At 52.9% G+C, this 26,337-nt stretch overlaps 8 protein-coding genes across 8 annotated transcripts; 3 read left to right on the top strand and 5 right to left on the bottom strand.

Annotated features, from left to right (window-relative positions):
- Nucleotides 1–2,254: 2,254 nt before the first annotated feature.
- Nucleotides 2,255–2,831, bottom strand: MYCGRDRAFT_106449 (uncharacterized protein; the record flags this gene model as incomplete). The annotated part of the gene is made up of 1 exon (XM_003847763.1): nucleotides 2,255–2,831. A coding segment is annotated over one exon (249 nt), but the record flags the coding sequence as incomplete, so codon positions are not given.
- Nucleotides 2,832–4,825: 1,994 nt separating this feature from the next.
- MYCGRDRAFT_106452 (uncharacterized protein) lies at nucleotides 4,826–6,256 on the top strand (the record flags this gene model as incomplete). The annotated part of the gene is made up of 1 exon (XM_003847473.1): nucleotides 4,826–6,256. The coding sequence occupies one exon, from the start codon at nucleotides 4,916–4,918 to the stop codon at nucleotides 5,996–5,998; it is 1,083 nt and encodes a 360-aa protein (XP_003847521.1).
- A 377-nt stretch (nucleotides 6,257–6,633) lies between these two features.
- On the bottom strand, nucleotides 6,634–8,398 carry MYCGRDRAFT_97279 (uncharacterized protein; the record flags this gene model as incomplete). The annotated part of the gene is made up of 6 exons (XM_003847762.1): nucleotides 6,634–6,932; nucleotides 6,995–7,296; nucleotides 7,348–7,559; nucleotides 7,615–7,862; nucleotides 7,924–8,186; nucleotides 8,250–8,398. 6 exons carry the CDS (start codon nucleotides 8,396–8,398, stop codon nucleotides 6,634–6,636), a joined length of 1,473 nt encoding a protein of 490 aa, XP_003847810.1.
- A 5,715-nt stretch (nucleotides 8,399–14,113) lies between these two features.
- On the bottom strand, nucleotides 14,114–14,683 carry MYCGRDRAFT_82958 (uncharacterized protein; the record flags this gene model as incomplete). The annotated part of the gene is made up of 1 exon (XM_003847761.1): nucleotides 14,114–14,683. One exon carries the CDS (start codon nucleotides 14,573–14,575, stop codon nucleotides 14,204–14,206), a length of 372 nt encoding a protein of 123 aa, XP_003847809.1.
- Nucleotides 14,684–17,065: 2,382 nt separating this feature from the next.
- MYCGRDRAFT_97280 (uncharacterized protein) lies at nucleotides 17,066–18,506 on the top strand (the record flags this gene model as incomplete). Its single annotated transcript, XM_003847474.1, has 3 exons — nucleotides 17,066–17,127; nucleotides 17,334–18,250; nucleotides 18,409–18,506. 3 exons carry the CDS (start codon nucleotides 17,066–17,068, stop codon nucleotides 18,504–18,506), a joined length of 1,077 nt encoding a protein of 358 aa, XP_003847522.1.
- Nucleotides 18,507–19,035: 529 nt separating this feature from the next.
- On the bottom strand, nucleotides 19,036–19,405 carry MYCGRDRAFT_51114 (uncharacterized protein; the record flags this gene model as incomplete). The annotated part of the gene is made up of 2 exons (XM_003847760.1): nucleotides 19,036–19,152; nucleotides 19,205–19,405. 2 exons carry the CDS (start codon nucleotides 19,403–19,405, stop codon nucleotides 19,036–19,038), a joined length of 318 nt encoding a protein of 105 aa, XP_003847808.1.
- Nucleotides 19,406–19,698: 293 nt separating this feature from the next.
- MYCGRDRAFT_111597 (uncharacterized protein) lies at nucleotides 19,699–21,885 on the top strand (the record flags this gene model as incomplete). The annotated part of the gene is made up of 2 exons (XM_003847475.1): nucleotides 19,699–19,852; nucleotides 20,104–21,885. The coding sequence occupies 2 exons, from the start codon at nucleotides 19,844–19,846 to the stop codon at nucleotides 21,883–21,885; spliced, it is 1,791 nt and encodes a 596-aa protein (XP_003847523.1).
- A 2,545-nt stretch (nucleotides 21,886–24,430) lies between these two features.
- MYCGRDRAFT_97283 (uncharacterized protein) lies at nucleotides 24,431–25,078 on the bottom strand (the record flags this gene model as incomplete). The annotated part of the gene is made up of 2 exons (XM_003847759.1): nucleotides 24,431–24,929; nucleotides 24,996–25,078. 2 exons carry the CDS (start codon nucleotides 25,076–25,078, stop codon nucleotides 24,431–24,433), a joined length of 582 nt encoding a protein of 193 aa, XP_003847807.1.
- Nucleotides 25,079–26,337: the final 1,259 nt, after the last annotated feature.

The following is a 26,337-nucleotide window of genomic DNA, read 5'->3' on the forward strand; positions in this document are numbered from 1 at the left end:
CTGCACATAGATGTCGGTGGCAACATTGTTGCTGGAACGCAGACGAGCCAAATGACTATTCTAAATCATGTGGAGGGAACTGGTGGTTTTTCATTCTGTATGTAATGCGGGCGTTGCGCTGTTTCTCGCATGGCGCCCGAGCGTTTATTAATTGTGCAATGGAATGTTTATCTGGTTGATCATGCTTCACTTCAACTGTATGTGATGTCTTGTGTGTGCGTGTCTGAGATGAATGAGTGATGCCGTTGTCTATCTACCGTGTGTGCATTGTACTGCTGCCATGGAATGAAAAGGTTTGCGATGGAAACGGAGCCAAAATGCCGTCTTCGCTTCGATCTCATGCAACATCGCTCGTTGTGCCGCTTGTGCGTGTCGCTCGATCGTTCTGTCCGACACGTATGTCCACTTCAATGGATACACTGACGCACATGTAAAGCCATGTCCGAACATGTATCGAGTTGTAACATTATCTGCACAGCAAACAAGCCGTCTGGCATTCTTCTGCGCCTGGATTAGACCAGATGGCATGCCACCGAACATGTACCATAGGTCATCAAGCTGATGAGGCACGAATTCAAGCAGGCAGTCTCTGCACATGACAGTATGCCGACACCAGGTTCAACGATGCGATCAATCGCAAGGACACGTTGAAGATAGGCGGACAAAACGTCCAAGGAGATGGGTCATCGAAAGATGTACTTTCCCTTCAAGCTGCGTTGAGCATCGCTGCATCGCAGGGTAAGATTGCATATCTGTCTTTTGGTATCTACAGGACTCTGAGCAGCATCACCATGCAAGTGGTAATCGACCAGTGGAGGTGGAAGGTGTACCGTTTCTGCATCGGTACATGTATCCGGCTGTGCCAACATTCCCACGCTGGTTGTCCACATTGACCAGAGCGGGATTGCGAGTACTGTCTATATGCAGGAAATGGGTTTCATTGCAATCCAGACTCTTCCAGATGCCATCATCCTTCAGACGGGCCACGAAGATCTGCAGAAGATGAGAGCGTCAGCTGGTGCTGCGCACAGGTGAACATGGCAGGATCAAATCACGACAACGTCACGACGTCTTGATCAGCTTCGAAGGAGCCTGCGATGACGAGATCAGTTGTTGCAGTGGACATGACTGCCCAGCGACAAATCTTGGCCCCCATCTGATATCAATCAGCTCCGTATACATCACGCCTCTAATGAGTCGGCAGTGTTATCCGAGCTGCTGTGAAAGGCGGCGTGCTCATTTAAGCGAAAAAGGGCACTTGGATCCGTGGGCTCGGCAAGGCATCTCCAAAGACACCGCAATAGCAGCATGCCGAATGGACACTCACCTCACGCCGCGAGCGAGAATGACTCTTGCAGCTGTCCTACACCAACGCTGCCAACGTCTTCAGATCTTCCAGTCCGAAGGAACCACAGTCAAGCCAGCAGAGATACAACGACCACCCTACTCGACCGATCACTGCGACTTTGTTTCATCCCAGCGTCAGTGGAGTAATATCCAAAGAGTCTGCAAGATGGGTGTGTCCGAGACCTTCAACAGCGGGAGCAACATATACGTTTCTTGCAATCAAATTCCCACCTTCTTGCTGTGGATGAACTTGGCTGGCCACAAGCAGTGACCATTGTTCCGCCGGCAGCGGAAACTTCGACGGCGAGCAGCAAGCGAGTATGAGCCTCATTGATAAGACTTCGCCCAACCTGTAAGTGTGTGGTATGAGGACTCATGCAGCGCATTATGCGATGCGACTGTCGAACGGCAAGGAGTTCGGCGATGGTGACAATGGTGGCTTCGGCGGCGCTTGAGGAACCTCGTGGCGAAGGTCGGAAGGTAAAGCTATCGATGTTTTCGGAGGAATGCTGCATTTCGCGTCTCTTTGGATGCATCTTGGAACAAGGCGGAGGAATCGTGCGGATGTGACTGGCGAAACATTGTATTCTCTGACCGTATCTTGGTCGAGACATTCTTCGCGCGGTACGAGAGCTGGACGATCAATCAGATGATGCATGCAAGCCTCGCAAACGATGTGCTCCAAGGATCGATATCGCTGTCCTCAGACATTGAACAGTACGCTGGATGTGGGCTTGCATCGATTATTGGCATTCGCTGTGAGCAACCTCGCCGGAGCACGCAATCTTTCCGCATTGCTGCTATCGCTGCTTGCTCCGAGTCTTCCACATATCCCGGTCGCATCCAACATTTCCAAAGATTGCGAGAGCAGGGATGTTGAATCGAGAAGCACCGCTGTACCGAACAACAAGATGCGTCATCGGACTTGGTGCCGCGTGTCTTGGTCTGGAAAGAAGGTCGAAGGAGAACCATTCGACGAGAAAGTGGTGATGGACCATACTGATGACCGAGATCCAAGGTCCAGGCCTGTCCAGAACGTTTCCGTGAGATGGCTCGATTTCCCAACGGCAGGCATCGCAAGGATTGCCAAAGTAGCACGAATTATTAGCAGAAGCTCGAGCTGCTTGACGGCGATTTGTGGCGTCTTGCGATCTCATCTCCGCGCCTTGGACTTGTCAACGCGCGGAACAATAGCCAACTGTCCAGGACCAGGAGCTCTGCGCAATAAGCAGGAAATGGTTCTTCGGCGTTGGATTTCCGAACCCTAGCTTTGTGATTCAATTTCGTGCTGGATGAGTGAGACCAGGATCAGGCGGATGGGATGATGAGAGGTTTTGATGAGGACCATGATTCCCGAGCCGGCGTGCAATGGAATGATTGAGTGTCTTTGAGCGCGATGAGAGCGACGTGCTTTGGTCGAAGTCATGGAGTACACTGTAATTGAGTCCGGAGGTGGATTGCCTCCTCAGCAAAGCGCTCAGGTAGCTGATGCTGCCATGATGATTGGAACTGCTCTCCAAAACTAGACTCACCGAAGCCGACGGTTCCAGACCCTAACAGCAATCTCAAAGACGGCCTTTGCGTTCCGATAATCCCATCACTCCTATAACGGCAGCGACTCCGATATACGAGGTATGGTATTGCGACACGCCCTTCTCAGCGAGTCTTCTCTCACGAGATCCTGCCGACACGTGATCTTCGATATGAGAGCACAGGGAAGGCGGAGTAAGGGAGATCTCGCCTCGTCCTTTTCCCGAAAGCGTGTGTCAGACGGCGTGTTTATAGGTCAGATATCCCTGCGACTCGCGCTCCACCGCGTGAAACGTCTGCACTCTGCAGCAGTCGAGTCGTGGGGTGAAACGACCATGTGTGGACGGCGGTCCTGCCGGCAGTCATCATTATTCAACCATCGCTTCCGTTGTGCTGGAAGATGACTGGCAACTGGCAGGGTGTTGGTGGTGTTGTGCCCTTCCTAATGCATGACATGTACAACTCGACTGCTCGTTAGTGCCGTCCATGTGCTCCCCAAACCCAACCCTAATGAGCGGATCTATCGCGGCAAACCGCACAGCCTCAGGCGAGAAGTCGTGGCTTTGCTTGATGATCAGCAACCTTCTGGATGTCGATCCGAAGCAATGGAAGATTCAGGTGGAAGATTCAGGACTCCCGTCCGTTGCTCTTATTACCACAAAGGTGCAGTGCTGCCATGTCGACGATTCACACCGCCCGTTGATGACGGATAATTGACCTATTTTCCGCGTGCCAAAATTGACGTCGGCGGCTTCTGAAACTCAGCAGCGGCACAGTGGGACCAATGGTTGGTTCGACGGCTCAGAAAGCTTGACCAGGTAAAGGCTCGCCTCGCCTCCTCCTCCTTGCCTCCCTGCCGATGGTACCTGCAGCGGACACACTACGGAAATGAGCAAGGGCGAATGATCAAGCGAGAAAGCAAAGACAACCGACAGTCCACAGCAGTGCCATTATTAGAGCAGAGAAGAACAACCACGATATACACGCTGGAACAATACTCGATTGATGGCCACGCGCCGCCGTTTGGCCAAGGTCCAGCGTGGTAAGATTTTCGAGACGATATCAGAAACCTTCCCCTTTGTTGCATGACGAACACAGACCAGGATCAGGCCTGCAAGTGCTCGATGGCACTTTCATCTTCTCGTCCGCCAGCCTTGGGCAGATCACAAAGACTATCGATGAGCTCCGACCGGCGACGGCGAGGCTGGACCAAAGTCTGGTCTCGTTGGTGACGACGGCGGTCAATTTCATCGAAATTGTTGTCTCGTGTCCAGTGGGTCGACAAGTCTCCAGATCCCCTGTCCAGCTGGTCGAATCGTCTTTGAAGAGATCATTGCAATACATCACAGCGACGACGGGACAATAATGGCAACAACCGTCCGTCTCACAGTCCACAGCAGTCAACAACCACAGCGTCGTCGTCAGTCGACACGCACCTCGATCCGCAATCCACCGACGAAATTGACGCAGACAGGATCAGTCCGGTACCTGCAGCGAAACCATGCCCTTCAATCTCCAGCGCGGCTGGGGACCCTCGTCCAGGGTTGCTTTCTTGAGTTGCTTCCCGTCTCAAACGCTGCCCGAGAGAGAGCGGGACCCGGCAATCGACCGACGAGACTCCAGAACTAGACCTGGCAATGCTGGCATAGTTCTATCGACAGCCACTCGCACGTCGTCCTGTCGTGCGGCTCCACCACGCAGAAGCCACCCGCGGCCCCATGTCCTCTCGTACTCTGAGACGGGGATCTGACATGCTGTGCTGCCAAAAGTGTAATATTGTCCGCCCATCAACACTCCCGGCGCCTATCCACTCACCACTTTGATCCATGGCCCAAATTTCCATACCCTACCGATCGCTTCGCGCCCTGGCCGATGCGCTCTGTCGTTGCATGCAGGTATAATAGTCCCTTTCCTTCTCAGGCCCTCCATCTTCCTTTTCCCATCATCACTCCACTGTCGTTTACTCATCCCACCATTTACGCTCTTTAATACCACCCATCACCTTCAAACTCACCCAACCTCATCCCAATCCGTCAAGATGATCTCCAACGTTGTCGCTCTCGGCTTCGCCGGCATGGCTGCCGCTGCCTACGCTCCGCAAGGACCACCTCAGGCTTACGGTGCTGCATCCAGCTCCGCTCCTGCGGGTCCTCCTCCAAGCTACGGCACTTCCACCGCCCCGGTGTACCAGCCCGAGACCACCTCTGCTCCTGCTGAGTCCTCCGCTACCGCCACCTACATCACTTGCTCTGAGGCGACGGTTCTGACCTGGTACTCGTCCACGATTCAAGTGCCACACCCAACGGTCGTCACCTTGACCCACCCCGTCGAGAGCATGCCGGCGTCGACTACGCCATGCCCCACTTCGACTGAGGCCCCCGCCCCATCGCACCCCGCTGGCGACCAGTGCGCCCAGAAGTGCAACATGGACTACGACCACTGCCGCAACGGTCCCGACGCCAACATGGCTGAGTGCGCCTCCGAGTACGCCAGCTGCGTCGGTTACAACCCATTCACCGGCTCGAGCTTCATGTCCGCCACGGCTTGCTCTTCCACTCCCGCCCCAACAGGCCCAGCCCCAACGGCCCCCGCCCCAACAGGCCCGGCTCCACCTCCATACCAAACGGCTCCGGCTTCTGCTCCTGCGCCATCGCACCCCGCTGGCGACCAGTGCGCCCAGAAGTGCAACATGGACTACGACCACTGCCGCAACGGTCCCGACGCCAACATGGCTGAGTGCGCTTCCGAGTACGCCAGCTGCGTCGGCTACAACCCATTCACCGGCTCGAGCTTCATGTCCGCCACGGCTTGCTCTTCCACTCCCGCCCCAACAGGCCCGGCTCCACCTCCAGCTACCACCCCGGTCTCGCCTGTGAACACTGCTCCGGCCTACGTTCCTCAGCCAGGCCCACCTGCACCCGTTGCCACCTCGCCTGCTTCTCCAGTGCAGCCACCAACCTACCAGAGCCACCCAGCGTACCCAGCCAACAACGCTACCACCCCAGCTGGCACCGGTGCTCCACCAAGCCAGACCAGCCCAGTTGTTTACCACGGTGCTGCCGCCCAGGTCGCCGCTGGTGCTTTCACCGGCCTCGCCGCCGTCCTCGCTTTCTTCTTGTAAGCGAGTGACATTGTCGACGATACCTCACGTGCCATCTGATGTTTGGAGAACGGAACTTGGAATTGTCAATACGCCAATTGGTCCAGGAAGAGAAAAGTGTGTTGGATCTGTACACATGGTGTTTTGTTGATTTCTCGGTTGCGGTTTGCTCGCTCTTGCTGCTGTTCCTTTCTTGTGTGACGGCGAGATGACCGCGAGAGAGCCTTTGTGTATGTAAACATGGCTGGCGTCGTAGTTCGCTTGTAATGTCTTTTCTCGAATAGATATCTTTCCTTTGACAAATACCATCTGCGGTCGCCACCATTCCAGTGTTGTCTCCATCGTGTCTTGCTTGTGTTGATGATATCGTTGTTGTTTCTATATCGTCAAGACCTTGCTTGTGTTGTGTCAATGTCGTTATTATGAAGTTGCTTTGCTGTGACGATATTGTTACAGTGTTCCGTCATCGAGTAACGAGGTGAGGTGGATTGAGGTGATGTGAGGAATGCGTTTACGCCGACACCAGACTTCGTCTCATCCATCCCGCCTCCAGTCATGCAGCACAACTTCAACAACTCTCCAATTGCATTTCATCACCATGACAATCATCTACGAGCTCTACCAACATCGCAGGCCAGCATTAACACACAGGAAATTCAAGGCGCATACCTAAAACCCTCCACCTTCTCCAAGATCTTGCCCTCCCGGTCGGCCTTCCGATTCTGCCTGGTGAAATGGAAAGACAAAGCGGCCGTCACGCCAATGTATACAATCTGCATCGCAATCGTCGCCCACATGCCGGGAAGATATTGAGGCGCGTCTTGACGTCGGAAAATGGTCGAGCCACACACGCCGCCCACAGCGCCGGCAGTGATCATCGCTGCTGCGACTACTCCCTTTTTGGCCAGCCGAGGTGTCTGATTCTGTCCAAAGGTCAGGGTTCCGGGAATATTGCCTTGAGGGAACTGTCAGTATCGGGCGCTACGTTCTGTCGCGGTACTACAGGAATGTGCTCACCCTGAGTACCATACGTGGCCAAGAATAGTCCGAAATACCTCACGCCTGGAGCACCACCGTACAAAACAACCAGCAATCCTACAATCGCCACCACGGCCTGAAAACAAAGAATCGGCCAACGCATGCGGATTTTGTCGGAGATGTATGCGCCCGCGATGGAGGCGAAGATGGTGAAGACGTAAGGTGGAGAGGAAAGTAGTTGGGCTTTGGCGTAGCTGAACCCAAGGCCTTCGCGGAGAATAATCGGTGCGAAAAAGGCGATCGAGTAGACGGATGAAGCGGCGATGAAGTACTGAATGGCGCTAAGATGAATGTCAGCTTTACGTCGGCGATGCCGAATGGAAAGCACCAACTAGCAACCGAGCTTCCAGTCAAGCAACATGACGAATGATTCCTTCGCGGTGGGATGTTCGATTGTGATCCTGGATCTCTCGACCTTTACCCGCTGAAGAGCGATGTGCTTTTGGCGGTCGTCGAGGAATCGTGCCCGCTCAGGAAATTCGATGAGGAAGAATGGAGCGATGATACCGGCAACGACAGTGACAATACCTTCGACGATGAAGATCTGGAGCCATGAGATCAGTCCAAGTCGACTTTAAATGCAGAGATTTGGAACATACCCATCGCCAACCTTGCTGGTAAATTCCGTTCCCGACACCGATCAATGACAATGCATACGCGAAGATCGGGCCGAACCCGGAAGCGAGGAGGGCAGCCATGTAGAAGATGGAGATTCTTCGAGCGGTCTCAAACTGGCGATACCATGTGCCGATGATGAAGATGGCTCCCGGGAAGAGTCCAGCTTCGAAGATGCCGAGAAGAGCACGGAGGGCAGCGAGGATCGACCAGTTTTCGACGAAACCCATGCCTGAACGCAGTATCGGTCAGCGCTGGCCGGCTCGAAGAAGAAGAGCATTTCCGCGACCTACCAAGCACACAAGCTCCCCACGATATGATCAAGAAGCTCAGCCACCACCTTGCTCCGATACGTCGAATGACATAGTTTGACGGCAGCTCAAAAAGCCCATACCCAATGAAGAACACTAGCAGAGCGATGTTGTATCTCGCACCGGTGAGCTGCAAGTCTTTGGCCATCCCGGCGATATATGCCGCGGATATGTTGCTACGATCAAGCAAGGAAAGGCCAAACACGATGCACAGCATGGGAAAGACGTGGAAGTCGACTTTCCAGCTAGATGGACAACGGGCGTCAGACAGTCTCCGAGCCACGATACAGCTGTGAAGGCAGACTTACACAATCTTCCTCTCTTCCTCAGGAGTCCAGTCTTGAACAACAACATCCTCGCCACTGTTCTGCGAGCTGTTCTCGATTTGATTCGTCACATCGTGGAAGCGAGGGTCTTTCTCGCTCAGGTCTTTGTGGTCACCGTGAATCGCAGACATCTTGACGACAGAGCAAGCGAGGAGTGAGGTGAAGTGAGGATCAAGCGTATCAGAACCACGACAAGGCAGAGCAGAGCATGTTTATACGATCGACACCACCTCCGCCTCTTGGCCTTCTTGTTCCCCAGAGGGCTCCACTATCCCCGGATACACCGTGCTCCCAGAGGCGAATGCGGGATACCGCGTTGACCGTGTCTTCAAAAGGCTTATGAACACAGTTACGCTTGCATCGGTTCACTGTCCGCGCCTGGGCAGCGCAAGCCACTCGCAAGGTCTGTCACGGCAAACTGTAGCTTGAATCCATTTTACACACCCAGAGATGCACACCTCTCGACGAGCTGAGGACAGGAGGGCCAAGAAAGTTGCTGCACGATGGCCAGATAGATCGACACAAGACACGAGCCACGCACGTGGAGAGATGGAGGTGTGATCCTGACTTTGCCCCAATGGCGAGCTGGGCTCTCTGTTGTCGAATCAGCGAGGCGATCGGAGAATCATACTGCATAGATCTTGACGATGATCATGCGAGTCGTGCTTTCAGAGACAAGACTCGCCGACACACAGCGTGGTGCTGCTCCATGGTGGTCGGGATTGAGCTCCTTCCCCGCACGGCTCCAAGAGATCCAAGACACAGCCAAGAAGAGGACTGCATGCCCATACCACCACGTTTGGATGATGCCGAAGTGGATGGCTGAACACAGCATGATCGTGCATGTCGGCGCTCGCACATGGTCAGACCCAGTCTCAATCTTGAAGCGAGATGTATTCGGTGCACGGGGGCTCATCGTCGCCGGGAGCGTTTGTAGCCGAGCCGAACACAGCTGGCGGAGCTGCGGCCGGGGTGCTATGGCCGCTTGAGCGAGTCAGGTCGGGGCAGCAGCGATATGGAACGCACACGGATCTGACCGGCAATGCTCGATTGCTTCACGACGTGCGCTACGAGAGTCTGAACGGAGTCGGACGGAATCGAGTATCCGAACCGGACTCAAAAGTCGGCAAAAGTGCGTATATCTGGTGGCCATCTGCCGAACGGCGGACCTATACTTCAAGTCAGACTGGCAACCTCGACCCGCATTGCCTACTGACCTGTCAGTTGTGTACGCAGGCGTAACAGACAGAGACAATCCTCATTCCTTACTTGGCACATTCAACCCACTCCGCCAAGCCGCAGTGGATCGATCACATCCGTGATTTTCGACGATGTCTCGATTTGACTACTCCTCCATCAGCCAAGGACGAGACCATCCAGACTTCGCATCTACAAAATGGGTGCAAGACCTGCTCAACGATCCCAACATCCAATATGTCCCAGAAAGAGGGTCTTTCAGCAAAACCGACGTCAGCAACACCATGTTCGACCTGACATTATCCCATCCCGAAGGCATTCGCGCGAGGATCTTGTTCCGTCGTTCAGCTCAAGACCCTAACGCAGCCAGCAAATTTGAGGAGTGCTATCTCATGTCGGTGGGAGACGGTCTGGACGGGAAGACAGGTCCGCGCACATGGCGGCTTGACATCCGTCGTTCTGGATCAACTTCTGGGAGGGACGGCCAACAGATTAGACCCAGAGCGACTCAAGCCTCCTGCGACGGCAACACTGACTGTGGACTACAAAGCTCCTATCAGCACGCCATGCATCATACTTGCAAGGTCGTGGGCTACGGAAATTACAGGAAGGAAAGTGTTCTTAAAGGGGACAGTCGAAGATGGGCAGGGAAGGGTATATGCCACTGGGAAGGCGCTGTTCGTTAACCCTCGGCCCCAAGCAAATATGTGAAGGAGCGTGAGGGTTTCGATGATGAGCAACGACAGTGCTCGATGAGTGGGAGAACAGCGCGCTTTCTTGTGCCTGGCCTAGTACCGCATCGCATCACATCGATGACCCGTGGCGCAAGTACCTGGCTCGTTCCCAAGCTAAAGACGGCAAGGCAAGGCTAGAGAGGGCGAGGCAATCGAGGCAGGAATCCACCGCCTGTTGAAAGTTATGAGCCATTAGATTGTGACTCTACCTGAGGGATCCTCGGTTCTATATATACATTGATGGGAACCGGTGTCGGTTATCAACCCTTGTGACAAATCGGCCCTATTACAACACTCCTACTTAACCGAATACCGGTTACCATGATATCCTGTTGCCCTTGTTAAAAACCCATTGGGAAAAGAGTGGTCAACCTCCTGTCCGAATGATTGACATTAGTTAGACTCCTTGGTCCGCTTTCTCTTCAAGTCTTTCCTTACGCGTCCGCCCTCCAGTCCGGTAATTCCAAGTCCAGCAATGTGCTTCTCAAAGGTGTATTGATCTAGTGCTTTCGTGAAGATGTCGGCGGTGTTGTCGGTTCCTGGTATGTGAAGGAGAGTAACCGTCCTATCGTTAATCAATTGACGAATGAAGTGATACTGGATCCGGATGTGCTTAGTTGCTTCGTGTTTTACCGGGTTGTTGCTAATCGCGATGGCGCTCCTGTTGTCTACTCGAATAACTACAGTGTCCTGCTCCGTTCCGAAGTATTGGACCATTCGTCGCATCTAGACTGCCTCCTTTCCAGCGTAATGGAGGGCAGTGTATTCGGCTTCCGCAGTAGACAGGGCTACGGTAGTCTGCTTCTTGCATCTCTAGCTAAGTGAGGTTCCACCGAGTTTGAAGACGTATCCACCAATTGACTTGCTGTCCGAGCGGTCTCCAGCCTATTCGGCGTCGCTCATTCCGGTAAGAGGCTCTAGGTTATTTCTATTAAATTCTAGTCCGAGGTCCAGCGTTGCGGCCACGTATTTGAGTATCCTTTTGATTTGATCCTGGTGGTCCTTTAATGGGTTTGAGCAAAACCGGCTGGCCTGGGAAACCGAGAATGCTAGGTCCGGTCGAGTTCCTAGCATTGCGTACATTAATGACCTAACTATTGATTAATACCTGAGTCTGTCTTCGGCGGTGGCGATGTGATCCATAGGCGTAGGTTGCCATCGTGCCTTCGAGTTGTACGGAGTTAGTGCTGGGTTAGCATCTTTCAACCTAAACCTTTCGAGCATCGCCTTGAGATGCGCTGTTTGAGTTAGTCGAATTGTCCTCTTTTCACGGTCTCTTTCAATAGCGATTCCAAGGAAGAAGCTGCATTCGCCCATATCCTTTATTTGAAACGCTTTCGAAAGCGACTCCTTCGCCTCCTTAATTGATTTAAGATCAGGGCCTGAGATCAAGAGGTCGTCTATATATACAAGTATATATGTTCCGTCCTTTTGAAACACAGCTTGATCGTGAGGACACGGCTCGAAGCCAAGTGATTGAAGGGATTTGATTAGAGTTTGATACTAGATGCGCGGTGCCTGTTTTAATCCGTAGAGGGCTTTGCGCAGTTTGCAGACTTTGGTGCCGTCCTTTGAGCCAGGCGGTAGTTCGACCCATATGTCTTGGTCGATGTCGCCGTACAGGAAAGTAGTCTTGACGTCCATTTGATGGACGTGCCAGTCGTGTCTCGCTGCGTGTGCGAACATCATGCGATAGCTCATTGGTTTGACGACTGCCGCAAATGTCTCTGAGAAGTTGATGCCCTCGCGCTGTTCGAAGCCACGCACTACCCAGCGTGCCTTGAATCGAGTGATCTCGCCGTCCTTTCCTCGTTTGAGCGTAAACACCCATTTTCCCGAGAGTGGAGCGTCCTTTGCAGTGGCGCCTTCGACCATATCCCATGTTCCGTTCTCATTGAGCGAGTCGATTTCCTCGCGAATTGCCGCGATCCATTGTTCTCTGTATTCCGAGTCCATAGCCTGCTAATAGGTATTTAGGACCATTGGGTCCTTCTCCATCAATTGAACAGTGACCGCGGTGTCGACGTCTGGAGGCTGAAGGGGTCGATTTGGGTCCGGTGGTTGCGTGTCTTCCGTTTCTACTTCGAATTCTATAACCGGTTTACCGGCGAGGAACGCTGCATTAAAGACTGATATTGAGTCACTTTGATGCGTGTAGTAGTAACTCACGGGTTGCATTCGGAGTGGTGGCAACTTCGAATTCGTAGGGACTTTAATTGGCGTAGGTCTAGTAACGTGGCTAATCGGTGGTAGATTCGGTCGAGTTGCGACCTGTGGATTCGCGACTTGCGGTCCAACGTAAGGCATACGCTGTATGTGGTCCGGACTTCCTTAATTCCTGTTCTCCCACTCGGACCGTGCAGCGGATGCTTCTTGTGAAGGTTGAAGCGCGGCGACGTTGTAGGCAGTCGTCTTGTTCGGCAGATTTATTTCCGGTGCATCAATTGCGTCCAAATTGGCGCTGGACAACGGTAACGTATAGTTCAACGAACCATAGTCTAGTCGAACGTCTTCGTCAAACAGAACTTCCTTCGCACGCTCGATTTTGCTATTAATGGGATTCCACAGTCTGAACAGGTTTTCTCCTTTAAATCCTACTAGTACTCGGAGATGAGCTCGCGGATCGTATTTCTTCGGAAATAGCGCTTTTGGTACGAGTTTGTATGTACGGCAACCGACTCGCCGCATCTACCCAATCTCTGGAACGTTCCTAGTAAGTGCCTTATGCGGTGACCTTTGATTGTGTAGCGCTCGCGTAGGGCTCCTGTTGTTAATGAAGATTGCTGCTTTCAGCAGCTCCGGCCACAGTTCGTTTCGAAGGTGCCCGTCCTATTTTATGCACCGGATAATGTTCCAGAGGGTTTGATGTCTTCTTTTAACGACTCCGTTCTGATCAGGCTGGTACGCCGCTGTCATCTCTAGTTTCGCTCCGGCCAATCGACAGGCCTGTGTAATGACATCTACGAATTCTCCGCCTCCGTCTGTGTAAATGCATCGAATCTTCCTATCAAATTGAGTGCCCATGCGCGTCAGCTAGTCCTTGTAGCATCGGTAGATTTCGTCGGCCATCTTCGTCTTCATTATGTACGCCCAGGAGTGCCTGGTGTAGTCGTCGACTAGTAGCAGGTAATATCGTTCGCCGCATATCGAGGCAGGCAGTGGTCCGCCGAGGTCCATATGAATCTTCGCAAACGGTTCTGTTTCTCGCACAGGCTCCGATATCTTGTAAGTTTGCTGGGCCTTGCCCAGATAGCACGATTCGCATGAAAAGGATTGATCAATAAAGCTAATGTTCCTTCGCCTCAGCATTACTTTGGCGGCCTCCGGGCTAATGTGGCCCAGTCTTTGATGCCACACGCTTAGTGGTAGTTTCGCCTGCGTGCGCGTGTTGAAGAATGAGGCCGTATTGAATTCCATCGGGAGGTTTGATGGCGTTTGGTGGATCCAGGTCGACAGGTAAGAGCTTCCAATCGAGACGTCTAGTGTCCAGAGTTTTCCGCGTTGTGATCCAGTAAGCAAAACTTCACCGGTTGACAAGTTTGTGAAGTCGTAGTACCCAGTAATTGACGTGTATCGTGTGCCGCTTCGATTGAGGTTGTCGACAGATAGTAAGGACACTGGCATTTGAGGAATGTGAACAACCTTTGACAAGATCAATTGACGGCTTCCGGAAGGGTGTCGAACTTCTAGTTGAACGCGCCCAACTCCTACTGCAAAGAATCCAGTGCTACACCCAACTATTTCCTGCGGTGTTTTCAGTGGCACGTAATCGACAAACAGCTCGTGATTCGGGCAGATATGCTCCATAGTGCCGGAGTCCACAATCCAGTCGTACTTGCCATACCCGCCTTGAACAATGTCCGATTTGGTAGTCTTCGGGGCTGATGCTTGATTGACGACGGAGTAGGAGGCAATGAATAATTGATTCGATATTGAAGGGTATGTAGGGTGAAGTGCACCCGCAGCAATGTGTTCTGATGCGACTCCAGACGCGAGGTCGGATAGTCATTCCTTTGTAGTGAATGATGAACTAGTGAATTGTACGACCCGCTCAATCTGAGGGTCGCCGTTATTTGTTACTAAATCATCCATACCCGCTAGGTATGAACGCCGTCCTGGATGAACAGCGTCTCTGTTCGCACCGGAAGTCATTGGTTTCGAGCTCCCGGGGAGTTTTCTACCCGCCTTGAATGCTTTGAACACTTCGTTGTTCTGCTTCGCACATTGACCGTTCGTGTGGGTAGACCGTCCTTTATGGCTTGGCCACTCGCATTTGTTGTTCGCTGGTCCAAGTAGTTGTCCGAGTGGCGGGTCGTTTGAGTCGTGCGGTCGCTTTGTTCCACGGAATGCCGCATACGAGTGATTTGAAGCCGGCATTGGGTCAATTTGACTCATTCGCTCCTATTCGTTGCCTGCGGAGGACTTTAAGGACTCGTACGAAATTAGCTGCTTGCCCTTTCCGATGCCACAGATCTTGTAAATTGAGCTCTGGGTCATGATCCAGTTGCTGAAACGAGGGCCTAGTGCTTTGACGAAGAAGCCGGTTTTGAAGTCGTCCGGAAGTTTTGGCGCCTCGGCCAGGGCGTGGAGTTTAGTAATCCTTCGCTCGAATTCTTTCATAAAGTCTTCAAATAAACCGGCCTTATCAAACGAGTAGTTAGAGACATCGCCGAGTCTTGACACGAAGTAATAAACTCCATTCGCCATGCAGTGGTTCTCAATCGCTTCCAGAGCGGTGGCGACGAGGGTAATGCCCTCAATCTTTGATTGAAGGCCTTCGGTAATGTGCCTTCGAATGTAGCTAAGCAGGGAGAGGTTTCTCGCCAGCCATTCCGCGTGTTCCAGCATCCAGTCGTTCCATTCAGAGGTTGGTGCATCTCCTACTGGAGACACGGGCGGGAGCTCCGATCCATTAATAAGGGTGTGAAAATTGACTGCGAGTGCGCAGTTGAGGAGTTGACGCTTCTAGGTGGCGTAGTTGTTTAGGCCAGTAAGTGTGACCATCGTGTCAAATTGCTTAGTGTCCTTAAAACCTGATTTGTACGCCTTCTTGTACTCCGTCGAGCGCTCGGTATATCTTTCCGGCGGAGCAGGGGCAGCGGTAGCTGCTGGCGCACGTCGAGGTGGCATATTGACGATGTTGTTAATAGGAGCTGCTTGAAAACGGTAGGAGGACTCGTCCGGAATGAAGAGTGCGTCGTCGTCGTCGTCGGAGGGTGGTGATTTGGCCGAGTTTCCCTGGGCAAGAGGGGCAGGATCAGTAAACTAAGAGCTGCTGTTGGCGTGATTAGCTTCCTTTGGTAATACAGTCTGTGCAGATGTAGTTGTACCAGGTGGAGCCGTCGAGGTGCTTTTAAGGTGATCACTACGCGTCGCACCCGTCTCATCTGGAGACGCTTTCTTCTTGCCCTTTGGCTTAGAGGCCTTTGGTGGTTTTGATGGACCTGGAGTTGGTAGTGGTGCTGGTGCTGCTGGTGGCGCGGATGGTGCGGTTGCCTTGGTTAAGGAGGTTATTGATGCAATGGTGTTGCCGTGTGAATCAATGTCGTCAAATGTTCGTCGAGGTGGCCTTGAGTCGTTAGGTACGGATAGACTCGAGAACGGGTTGGTCCTGGGATTGAGGTAGGGAGTGCTTTAAATGTTTCGTCTTTGTTCTTCGATTTCGGCCTGTTTGTCACGGTGTCTCTTGTAGCGCTGGCGCTCTGCAGCGAGGAAACGACGATGTGCTGCTTGTTCTTCTGTCTCGCCTGGACGCAGCTTGTATTGTTTTGCCATTGTTCGCTAGGACCTGAGTATATATGCACTGATTCGTTAAAACTTTGAAGGATCTTAAATAGGTCTGTGTCCCTTAGTGCGTTACGGTGGACATAGACTTGCGTTAAGAGTAATCCACTTTGTATTGGATGTTTCGAGTGATGCAGTGATACATTGAATAGGACGTTGCACAAAGTGTCACGTTCGTAAAAATGGCAGCAAGTCCGTGTCGATAGCGTGAAAACTCTGACGTTGTTCCGAGGTTATCCTTGTCGCTTAATTAAACGACGGAGATGCTCGGACAACGACCAAAGTAGTCACTAACTCGACTTGAGGTTTTTCATTAAGATTGACTGTAAAGTCCATTGAGTGTTTGGCGCGGACGCCTATTGAGAGTTGGCACAAGGCCTATTAAGAATCGACGCGGAGGTCGATAAAGACATTGATAAGACATACGTAAAGAACGTAAAAAGGGCTTATACACTGGAGGTATTGTAACCTGTAAGCGCGGTCCGGGCTCATAACCTGTTGAAAGTTATGAGCTATTAGATTGTGACTCTACCTGAGGGATCCTCGGTTCTATATATACATTGATGGGAACCGGTGTCGGTTATCAACCCTTGTGACAAATCGGCCCTATTACAACACCGCCATCGAGCACAAAATCAAATATAAAAGAGCTCAGCTATGTGAAGAAAGTTGTGGCGTTGCATGATGATGGAAGTGGCTTGCCTCGGATGACAGTTGCAACAACCGAAACGAGGGCTTCTAGACCTCTAGCGTAATGAGTACAACGACCTCACTTGCTTCGATCAAGGCGGGATCTCGTATCCTTCCCGTACGAGTGCCGACTTGCTCTTGAATGTACACTCACGCAGTTCACGACCACAATCAAGCCTGTGAGGACTGCTTTCACCGCGTTCAGGGCATTCGACTGAGGAAGAAGTCCTACACTTGCCGACTTCCACTGGAGTGGTTCCAAATCACGCTTGATTGCGTAGACTATACTCAAGACTCTCGAACTTTCGCCGCGGCTTAACGACCATCGATCCGAGATCCTGGATGTCCACAAATTAGCTGGACTGGCTCTCTGGGATGGACACATCTCCAGCAATGTCCGCCAGCAGCGGCGGCGTAGGTGTGTACAGCGAGACGCAATGCAGTCCTCGTCCGCGGTGTGCTCACTCGTCATAGTGACCATGTCTCCGGACAGTGCAACTTCTACGCCGGCGATCAAGCAAGAACATATCATATTGAACAAAAAACGTCCTGGTCCAAAGAGAGATGCCAAACCCGCACAGTCCGAGAAGTTGCAGAGGAATCGGCAAGCACAAAGGTGCATACCATCAGCAGAACTGCATGTACAACTCTAATCATCCAGCAGAACACATCGAGAACGAAAGGAGCAATACACCAAGGACCTCGAAGCGGAAGTGATGCGACTCAAGGAAATCTTTGTCAACATATCGCACGAACGAGATGCAGCAAATAGAGCCCGAGACGATGCCGTCAGCGAGCGAAATCATCTTCTGGAGGAGAATCAGCGACTACGATCAAAGCTTGACATGTCAGCCTCTACGTATGGTACCGATTCTGGGTACAGTGGAATTCCCACATCTGGCCTGCCCACCAGGACGAATAGTGTCTGCATGTCCGACGAACCTTCGAAGATCTCGCCCAGTACATCCTTTGTCGGCTGCGCAATCCCAGACGAAGCATCAAATAAGCCGCCCGGTCACGCATGGGAAGAGTCCCAATCACGATGTGCGGCCTCAAGCTGGACAATCGTGGACGCAAAGCCCGCGACGAGCTCGCCTAGTGATTCGCAACCGACGCCCAATGCAACCATATTGACCGCTCCGATAGACTACGACGAGCTAGGCCTCGACTTTGTTCTAACGCAAGTCTCCTCCTCACCTCCCATTTCCCACTCCACTAACATCCTCGACTCTAGCCTCGAACGGCCCTGCATGACCCACCTCCAATACCTTACCGTCCGCGCCCACAACTGCCAAGTGAGCGAAGACTACGAAATGGGCGGCCAACCCATGGAAGTGCCCGACGACGGCGAGAACCAACACATCTCGGGCCACGCATTGATGTTCACCGCTCCTCCACCCTCCCACATCCAAGAGAACCCGGGCGCGCGATATCCTTCGGAATTACCGAAAGTGCAGCGGGAGGATCTGTTGAAGTTGCTGGATTTGAGCTCGCAGTTGCAGGTCAATGAGCCGGAGTTGCCGCCTGTGAAGGCGTGGATTCGGTTGATGCAGGATGAGAGGTTTTGGGGGTTGAGTGGTGAGGAATTGGCGACGTTGAAGAAGGTGCTGTCGGGAAAGGTGCATTGTTATCGGTATGTTTTCGTCTGTTGTTTCCCAGGCGGAATGATTGGCTGACATTTCTCTGCCAGCTTCGGCGCTGTAGTAGAAGAAGCGGATATCATTAGTGCGTTGCAGGAGGTTCTGGATGGGAAGGGAGAGGGAAGTCCGGCAAGTGCTTCAAATTCGTCGCCGTGTACAGTAAAGCAGGGTTGAACGAAGTGGAAAAGTTCTGAATAAGCCATTCTCGAACAAGTCCTTGCATCATCACCGCCTATAACGAAACTCCGTACGGAGGCCAACCCAAAGTGCTTGGGACATCACACAAATTCATTCCGCCTTTCGTGCCATTGTGTGCATGACTACATTTTGAGACTCTTGTCCTGCTTTTTCCTCCCATGTATGCATTCATCGGACTTCTTGGTTGGCTCGCAAAGCAGACGAGCGATCAGGCTGGCCGTCTTTGAACATTGAATAAGTGGAGGATGGACGAGTGGAAGATGGACGAGTGGAAGATGGACGAGTGGAAGATGGACGAGTGGAAGATGGACGAGTGGAAGTTGGACGAGTGGAAGTTGGACGAGTGGAAGTTGGACGAATCGCTGTGGACGCGGAGCCGTACTGGTCGATGCTGTCGAGTGATCATTGTGCTTCAATATACATGCCGCTAGTCATACACAGATCGAGCAGGAGCCGCATAGCAAGATCAATCCCAACTGCGAGGTTGTCAGCATTCATTGAGCAAATCACCATTCCATACGGTACTTACCCAGTGTCCTTCTGCCGCACGATATCACCTCTGCCACCGGTCTGCTTTCCCGTCTTCCCTCCCTCCACCACTAATCGATCAAGCTGGAAGAACTGGCTGACCACGGTTTGCCGCTGCATAGACATTAGCCTCCCACTCTGCCCGCATCGCTCTTGCTCAACCCACCTTCAAGATCTGCAACTCCTTCAATCCCTTCTGCGTCAACTCTTGTATCCTCCGCGCATCGCTCTCTGTGCTGTGCTCCCGGAATGCATCTCTTGTCCTTCGTTTCGCATATTCTCTGAAGTTGTAGGCGGCGAACTGACGGGATGTGCGGAGGAGAGAGCGGTAGAGTGATCGCACTTCGAATGCTGTTGTGCTCGCCATGATGTGTGTGGTGTTGTGGGATGGATATATAGATTCCTGGATTGTTGCAGTCGTCGATGTTGCCTCGAACAAATGTTTGATACCTGCAAACGGCTATGTCATCAATTTTGGGAGGAGAGACGGGAGCTGATTGTCTTTCTCCTCCGCGGAAGTCCGACATACCGATATTGATGCCTGAGGCAGAACATTTCAGATCGCGCTTTCTCCAATCTCCACAACTTACGCGTTTCGAGGTCGAGGAGCACAACTTGGACTTGGACATATCTCGATACAAAGAATCATCTCCGCCAGTCTTTACCATTCTTCCACCTGCTCAGTCCTCTCGAAGCGCTCGCGATCAACATACATATTGTAGATATACCCGCCGAGTCTCGAGGATTTCCGAAGCAGACTCTCCATACAACAACACCCCCGCTCATCACCCGGGAGTGAACCAGCATGGCTCCGGTACGTATCCATCCATCTCCTGAGATCACATCACATCCTGCAGGCCTTGCGTTTGTACGCGGGTGAACACAGCAAGTGCGGATCATGCCATTGGGCATTCATCAACCTTGCCAGCGGATATGCGCCGGATACCGGCGCCCTGGTAGCCTTTCACAGCATCACGACATATTGCGCACACAATCACCTTGTTCTCCAGATGAATCCATTGTAACTCTTCCTCCACACAACTAACGATGAATGCCTATGAACAGTACCGTGCGCCTGGTCGCAGCAATCGCTCAGGTCGAAGCAATGCCGATAACGACGTATTCGAAGGCCTGCCGGTCAAGCAATGGGGCCAGTCATACGCGCGAGTATCACTAGCTCCGCCTGTCACAGAGGTCGTGTCTGGTGAGGACGACAAATGGGCGGATCCGCCGATGCCACGCGACTATCAAATGCTTTCTCCTTGGACGCAGCAACTCCTCCGACTTGCAAGATCTGGCAAAGTCGGCACCAAGCGAAAACAGGACCTGGACGCGCTGGACGATGACAAACCCGAGGATGACATCGCCGAGGAAGCTAACAAGAGTGTCAATGTGGAAGACCGTGGCTACATCGCCAAGAAATGGAAGCCCGTTCCGGAACATCTACTCGAGCCAGAGCACAAGCATTTCGAGTTCCTGGCCAAAAGGCGCAAGGGCCTGCCGAGTCTGTACGGTCCAGAACAGCAAAGTGTCCTCGACGTACCGATGCGGAAAACAAAGGTGCAGAAGACTGATGCGAATGGCGAGATTGCCATCTACGATGTGCTCATCCCGGAAGGCCAGACAGTGGAGGGAGAAGTGACGGAGTCTACCGAGCTTGCCGATGCAAAGCCTGTGGTCGCGGCACCTGGTACTGTGATTGAAGGTGTCGGTATCGCCAACGAGGAAGGAGTCGTGGTCGCCGAACATCTCAAGCCGACTGTTGCGCCGCGCCGGAACAGGCCTCCTCCTAAGAAGAAGGGCGGTCCAGGACGTGGCAAGAAGCGCGTGACTTTCACTAATCCCGACGGATCTACATACACGACAGTCGTACCGAACGCGACAAAGATCGTGCCTCAGCCAGGTCAGACTGTCAAGCATGTTGCAAAAGGGGAGGAGGCTGGCGCGGATGTCACTGCTGCGCAAGCTGCGGCTGCGGCGCCTGGAGAAGAGGGCGCTGAAGGAGGACAAGAAGGTGGTGAGGATGGCAGTGACAGCGGCGACGATGATGGAGACGATGATGATGATCGCGAGGACGGCGAGCTTTCAGGTGATGAGGCACCTACCCATGGCGAAGGAAATGCGGCAGCACCGCCGACTGACGCTGCTCCTCCGGCTCCGACGACCGACACAGCCGAACCGATGGAGGACGTGCAATCTACCAACGACAACACCAAGCCCGAACCTGTTGAAAAGATGGACGCCGAGCCGCTTCCATTACATCAAGACGAGACTCAAGCCATGCCATCTGCAGCAACGGACCAAATAACCCGAGACCCACCGAGCTCACCGGATCTACCATTAGCAGTGATCAGTCATAGCAGGTCTGCGTCCATGGCTGATGCGCCTCCGATGTCCCTCAATGCTGAAGGGCCTGGCGCCGAATTGGAAGTCGCTGAACAAGCACTGGAGTCGAGAGAGGAAGTGACATCGACAGAAGAGCCACTGGCCAAGGTCGCCGTTGGAGAAGAGCCTGCTTCGATTGTCGAGGAGATTTCCGAGCCCACCGAAGTCGAGGAGACACCCGCAGTCATGGAAGAAGCCGCCGAGACTGCCGCAAAATCGCCTGTAGCCGCAGTTGAACAGCCTTCAGCCGGGGTGCCAGCGGAGGAAGAAGCGTATGCTGTTCCTGCTGAAGTACAACCTGCAAAAGTACGACCCGCTGAAGGACACCCAGAACCGGAGGCTCCCGCTTATGAAGCTCTGACGCCGATTGCCCATGAAGTCGAAGAGGAGCCCGACAACCCGGACGATGGCGAGGACGATCTACTGGGCAACCTGGAGAAGCATCTGGGGAATGAGTCGTAGGGTTGACAGCGCACTGGTATTGGACGAGGGATTCGCTCTCATGCATAGGACGTTTCACGTGCTATTCTATCGCTGACGACTATGTAGACATTGTATCAATATACGTCCTGGCTTCCATCGTCATGGCAGCGATCAACATGACGCCTGGCATGTGAAAGCACTCAAGGTAAGCCGCAGGTCGCTGTCTACGGCACGTGGTGAACGAAGTGCGATCCGTCACGGAACTGCGCACATGCTCTCATCACATGCTAGACATTCACCTCACCATTCTCGCCCCACTTTGGCTGCATTGCTCTGCGTTCCAAGCCTTCTTCTTTCCAGACACACCAGCTCATTCCTTCCAAAAACATCCACAACACAATGTCACAAAAGACATCCGCAAAGCAAAACGACATTCGCAGAACAACATCCACAATACGACATCCACAACACGACATCCGAAGCAGCGAACATGCCTTCCGCGAGATCCAAGAACTCTAGACGCTCGAAGAAGCAGCGTGCAGATAGAGCCTATCAGCAGGAGCTCTACGAGCATGATCCAGTGATGGCGCATATTCTTCGGACCATCTTCGAGCTCGAGCCAGACAACGAAAAAGCCTCGCGCCTCACGCACGAGCTGATTCGAATCTTCTCAAGAACAGGCAGCAAGCTCATCGGGATCAAGTCCAAGAGGTCGAGAAATTCGTTCAAGATCTGTAGTTGACCACGCGCAAGCGCAACAAGGCAGAAAAGGAAGAGGTTCTGAAGAAAGCCGCAGGCATACTGGCACATTGTTCTCAACCGATTCGAAATCAAATGCTTACGCCTTGGCCACAGAACGCGATGCACACTGGGGCCCTCGGCACAACATGTGTCCAAATATCACAGATGAGGAGGTCAAGACTATGATCGACGCCGTATATAAGATGCTGCCTGGCACACCAGAGCTGGTCACCGTCCGCCTCATGTGGGTCGTGGAGGGCAAATGTCTGGAGTTCGTCGACAGGATGCAGCAAGTCCGAGACGACAACTCTGCTGCGTCCCAGGTGTTCCTCGATTAGAACAAGCTTTTCGCACTTGCGGCCTTCAAGTGTTTACGCCAGCAAACGACGGGTGGTATATACCATCGCTTCCACGAGATTTCACGAGCGAAACGCTGACGAGTGTACATTTAGCACCCGCTCCGCATGAGAAGGAAGTCACTCTCGCCGAGTACATGGCTTCCCTGGATGTGACCGAACAAGGCGACGAAGGCGGCAATGAAGAACTCATGGACGACAGGAACGAAATTGCCGGGGCGGACGACAAGAATGAGCATGAGCGTAGCAAGGGCACATCCTCAATGAGGTGGCTTAATTGACGACCTCCTACAGTCCTCTTCTCCCCTTCCATACGTTTACTTCCGCTTCACACGAACAAAAACCAAGCAAACTCTCAGATCAACATTAAATTCATCACGCTGATCACTGCCGCCTTCGTCGGCCTCATGGGCATGGCTCCTCTCGTGGCAGCCGTATGCAAACGCCTCCCGCTGCTCGTCTGCCAATGACAAAGCTAACCCAAGACCGCCAACGATTTGTTTTCTTCCTTTCTTGCAAAATCGGTGCATCGAAGTCCGCAGTCATGGTCAGCTAAATGTGTGCTGACTTTTGTCGCGTTTAGCTGGGGCAGTCAGTGCCAGTATGACGGAGAAGAAGATTGGCTGGCTCCGCATGCAATTGTGAGAGATGAATTCGGGCGCCAATGTTGACGAATGCTACTTCCGAGCAGGCCGAAAACGCACGAGAAGGAAGATGGCTCAGTCCGGACCTGTAGTATAGGCAACCCACTCTCTACTGGCATGGTAGACTGGCAGTCATTCGGCGATACCATTGTCGGTCTCCTGATCATCTGCATTCCATGAACAACGATCAATAACGACATGATCACGATCACGCCACGAATCCATGTGCTGAGATGAAATCACGTTCATCGCTGGTCGACCAAAGAAGTCTGCCGCTTCACGAAGACCATATCTCTCCCTGAACAACGTGTGCCTCACATGAGTCTCCTTTCGTGACTTGCTCGCTCCCCTTCAGGTGATCAATGTGAACATCTTGCTATCTTTTGTGCCTGTGGATGATGACACTGGACTGCCGAATCTCATTGTCAACATTACCGTTGAGGACGTTACTGTCGGAGCCGGACACATCTCGTCTCCAGAGAAGACCTTCGTCGAAAGCCTCGTTCTAGCCATGAAGTACGCCGACAGCATCCTGGCCCACGCCATTTGATAGACGATGTCAGCAACGACGAGAACGAGGCGCGAGATCGCCAAAAGAGTGTTTCACATAGTATCTTCTATCTATTCTTCTATTTGATAAAGCAAGCCAAGCAACAAAGTACCACACGAACGAATGTAGACTGGGATTCCCAGTGCAAGTCTACCTCCCACCGGTTCCCCAGATCCTACCCCAGTGAACGACAAAACAAAAGAAAACAAAGGTGAAATCTCCTGCAAGCCGCTTGCTCTTGCGACCATAGCAGCTGCAATGCCAGACCCCTTCCCGATCCCAGGCGCATCAGCCTAGAGTCCCAACCCAACTTGTCTAGTCTCATACTCCGTGTCCGAGCGTCCCGATGGAGAGATGAAGTTGACGGTGCCGTCGTTATTGATCCAGATCTGCAAGACTTTGCCCTTATCTTCGTCCGTCAAGATGTGCTGCTTGTATCCGGCCGTGGCGGCATCGTTGAGCATCGCGGTACACAGAGCTTCCGCCGCAACTCCAGCCACCGCTGTAACGGCCGCGAGCTCAGGTTGAAGGATCTCAGCCGCTGTCAGCGCAGCGCCGATCAAAGTCGGCGCCGCACTCTCGAGCCAGTTGATGATGTCTTGGAAGTTCTCCGGGTCGGTGTAGAATTGAGACATGGAGTTCTTGCCGATCGGGTCGTTGTCGTTGTGCCCAAGCACGAGCCACCAGTCTCGGCCTGTGGTAAGCCAGCCTGTGTTGTAGGTGACTTCGAAGGGCGAGGACCATTGACCGGGCTGGAGGATGTCGTAGACGTGTTCTTCCTTGTAGACGTTGCTGTATTTGTGGACCACGCCGACTCCGCTGATACTGTGAGGAGTGTTGTTGATGACCTGGACGTACGCTTTCTCTCCGTCGCCGCAAAGAGCGAGCGGGAAGAGGAGAGTGAAGGCAAAGAGCGACTGGAAGAACGTCGAGGGCTGCATTTTGATGTTTGATGGCTGAGATTGGTGTAGTGGTTGTAGGAGTTCAATGAGGAGTTGAGACTTGGTGATGTTTGACTGTGGATGGAGAAGTCAGGACATTGGAGAGATGGAGGGCCTTCTTATACCGTCGACGTAGCGTCCAACGGATGATAGATGCCTCATAGGAGTATGCCATCTATCGTCTAGGACTCTACCGAGAATGCGCAGCATGCTACCGTACGAGGCGTGTTCAGTGAGGCATTTGCAACACCAGTTCGGCGACTCCGGTGCTGCATAGAGACTGTGATGCGTGCAGAAGCTTCTCCGCTTCGTTACATCGGCATCAGCTGGAGAGTTGAAGTCAAACGTCAGCTGAAGTCAAGAAAGCAGCCTCAGCTGCCCGGCGCGGGACGAAGGCCGAATCTTCTGTGAGTGTCATTGGGACTCAGGCTGAGCAGGTATTGGATGCTCGCATGTCGCATATGTCGTAGCATGTGGATCATAATCGGCCTTCTCCGATACTGGAATGTTCTTGGAGGGCTAGTCAGCAGACTCGGTGGTGTGATATGCTGGCGGTAAGACGTCGCTCTCTCCGCAGTCCTTCTGCAGAATCGATATCTTGTCAAACGCAAGAGCGTGGAACCGAGTTGATGAAGTAGCTCTTTACCATTTGGCAGATTGATTGGCCTGTGCATGGCCATCGTGAAATAAAATAATGGAACAGCCTGTACGGTAGGGTCGTCTGCGTCTGCGGATCTATGCACCAGGGAGTTCGACGGCGCCGTCGGGCATGGAATTCTGAACCTTTCGTAGCAAGTATGAGCAGTGAGACTTGGCCTTCCGGATCAAGGACTAAGATAGCCATCAACTCAGCCCTGTCAGTCTCTTCAGACATATTGGTCCTTCAGCCCTGTCACGCCATGATCTGCAAAGTAGCACAGAACTTCCAGGTACCCTTTGTTCAGCCGTGGAACACATGGAGTGAGAAGCTGACGATTCCGGGCGTACACATCTTGGATCTGCTTGAATCCAGGCCGATCTGTCAATCTCGGGGCATCGAAGTCGGCCGGGCGGCTCGTACTCCGGCTGAGTAGCACAGGTACAGGAGGCCAGCCGTATGGCGCGAGCAGTGTTCCATCAGCTTTCCATCGCATACGCTGTTTCCCGCGAAGTGGATCGAATGGCGTTTGGTGCGGCTAGATCAAGCGAACAGCATCGTCACTCGCCCTACATTCAGAGGCTTGATAGCGGTGTGAGATGTCGACTGCCACGACGCAGTG

Source organism: Zymoseptoria tritici, chromosome 13 (assembly GCF_000219625.1).
Source record: "Zymoseptoria tritici IPO323 chromosome 13, whole genome shotgun sequence".
In the NCBI taxonomy this organism is placed as follows: Eukaryota; Fungi; Ascomycota; class Dothideomycetes; order Mycosphaerellales; family Mycosphaerellaceae; genus Zymoseptoria; species Zymoseptoria tritici.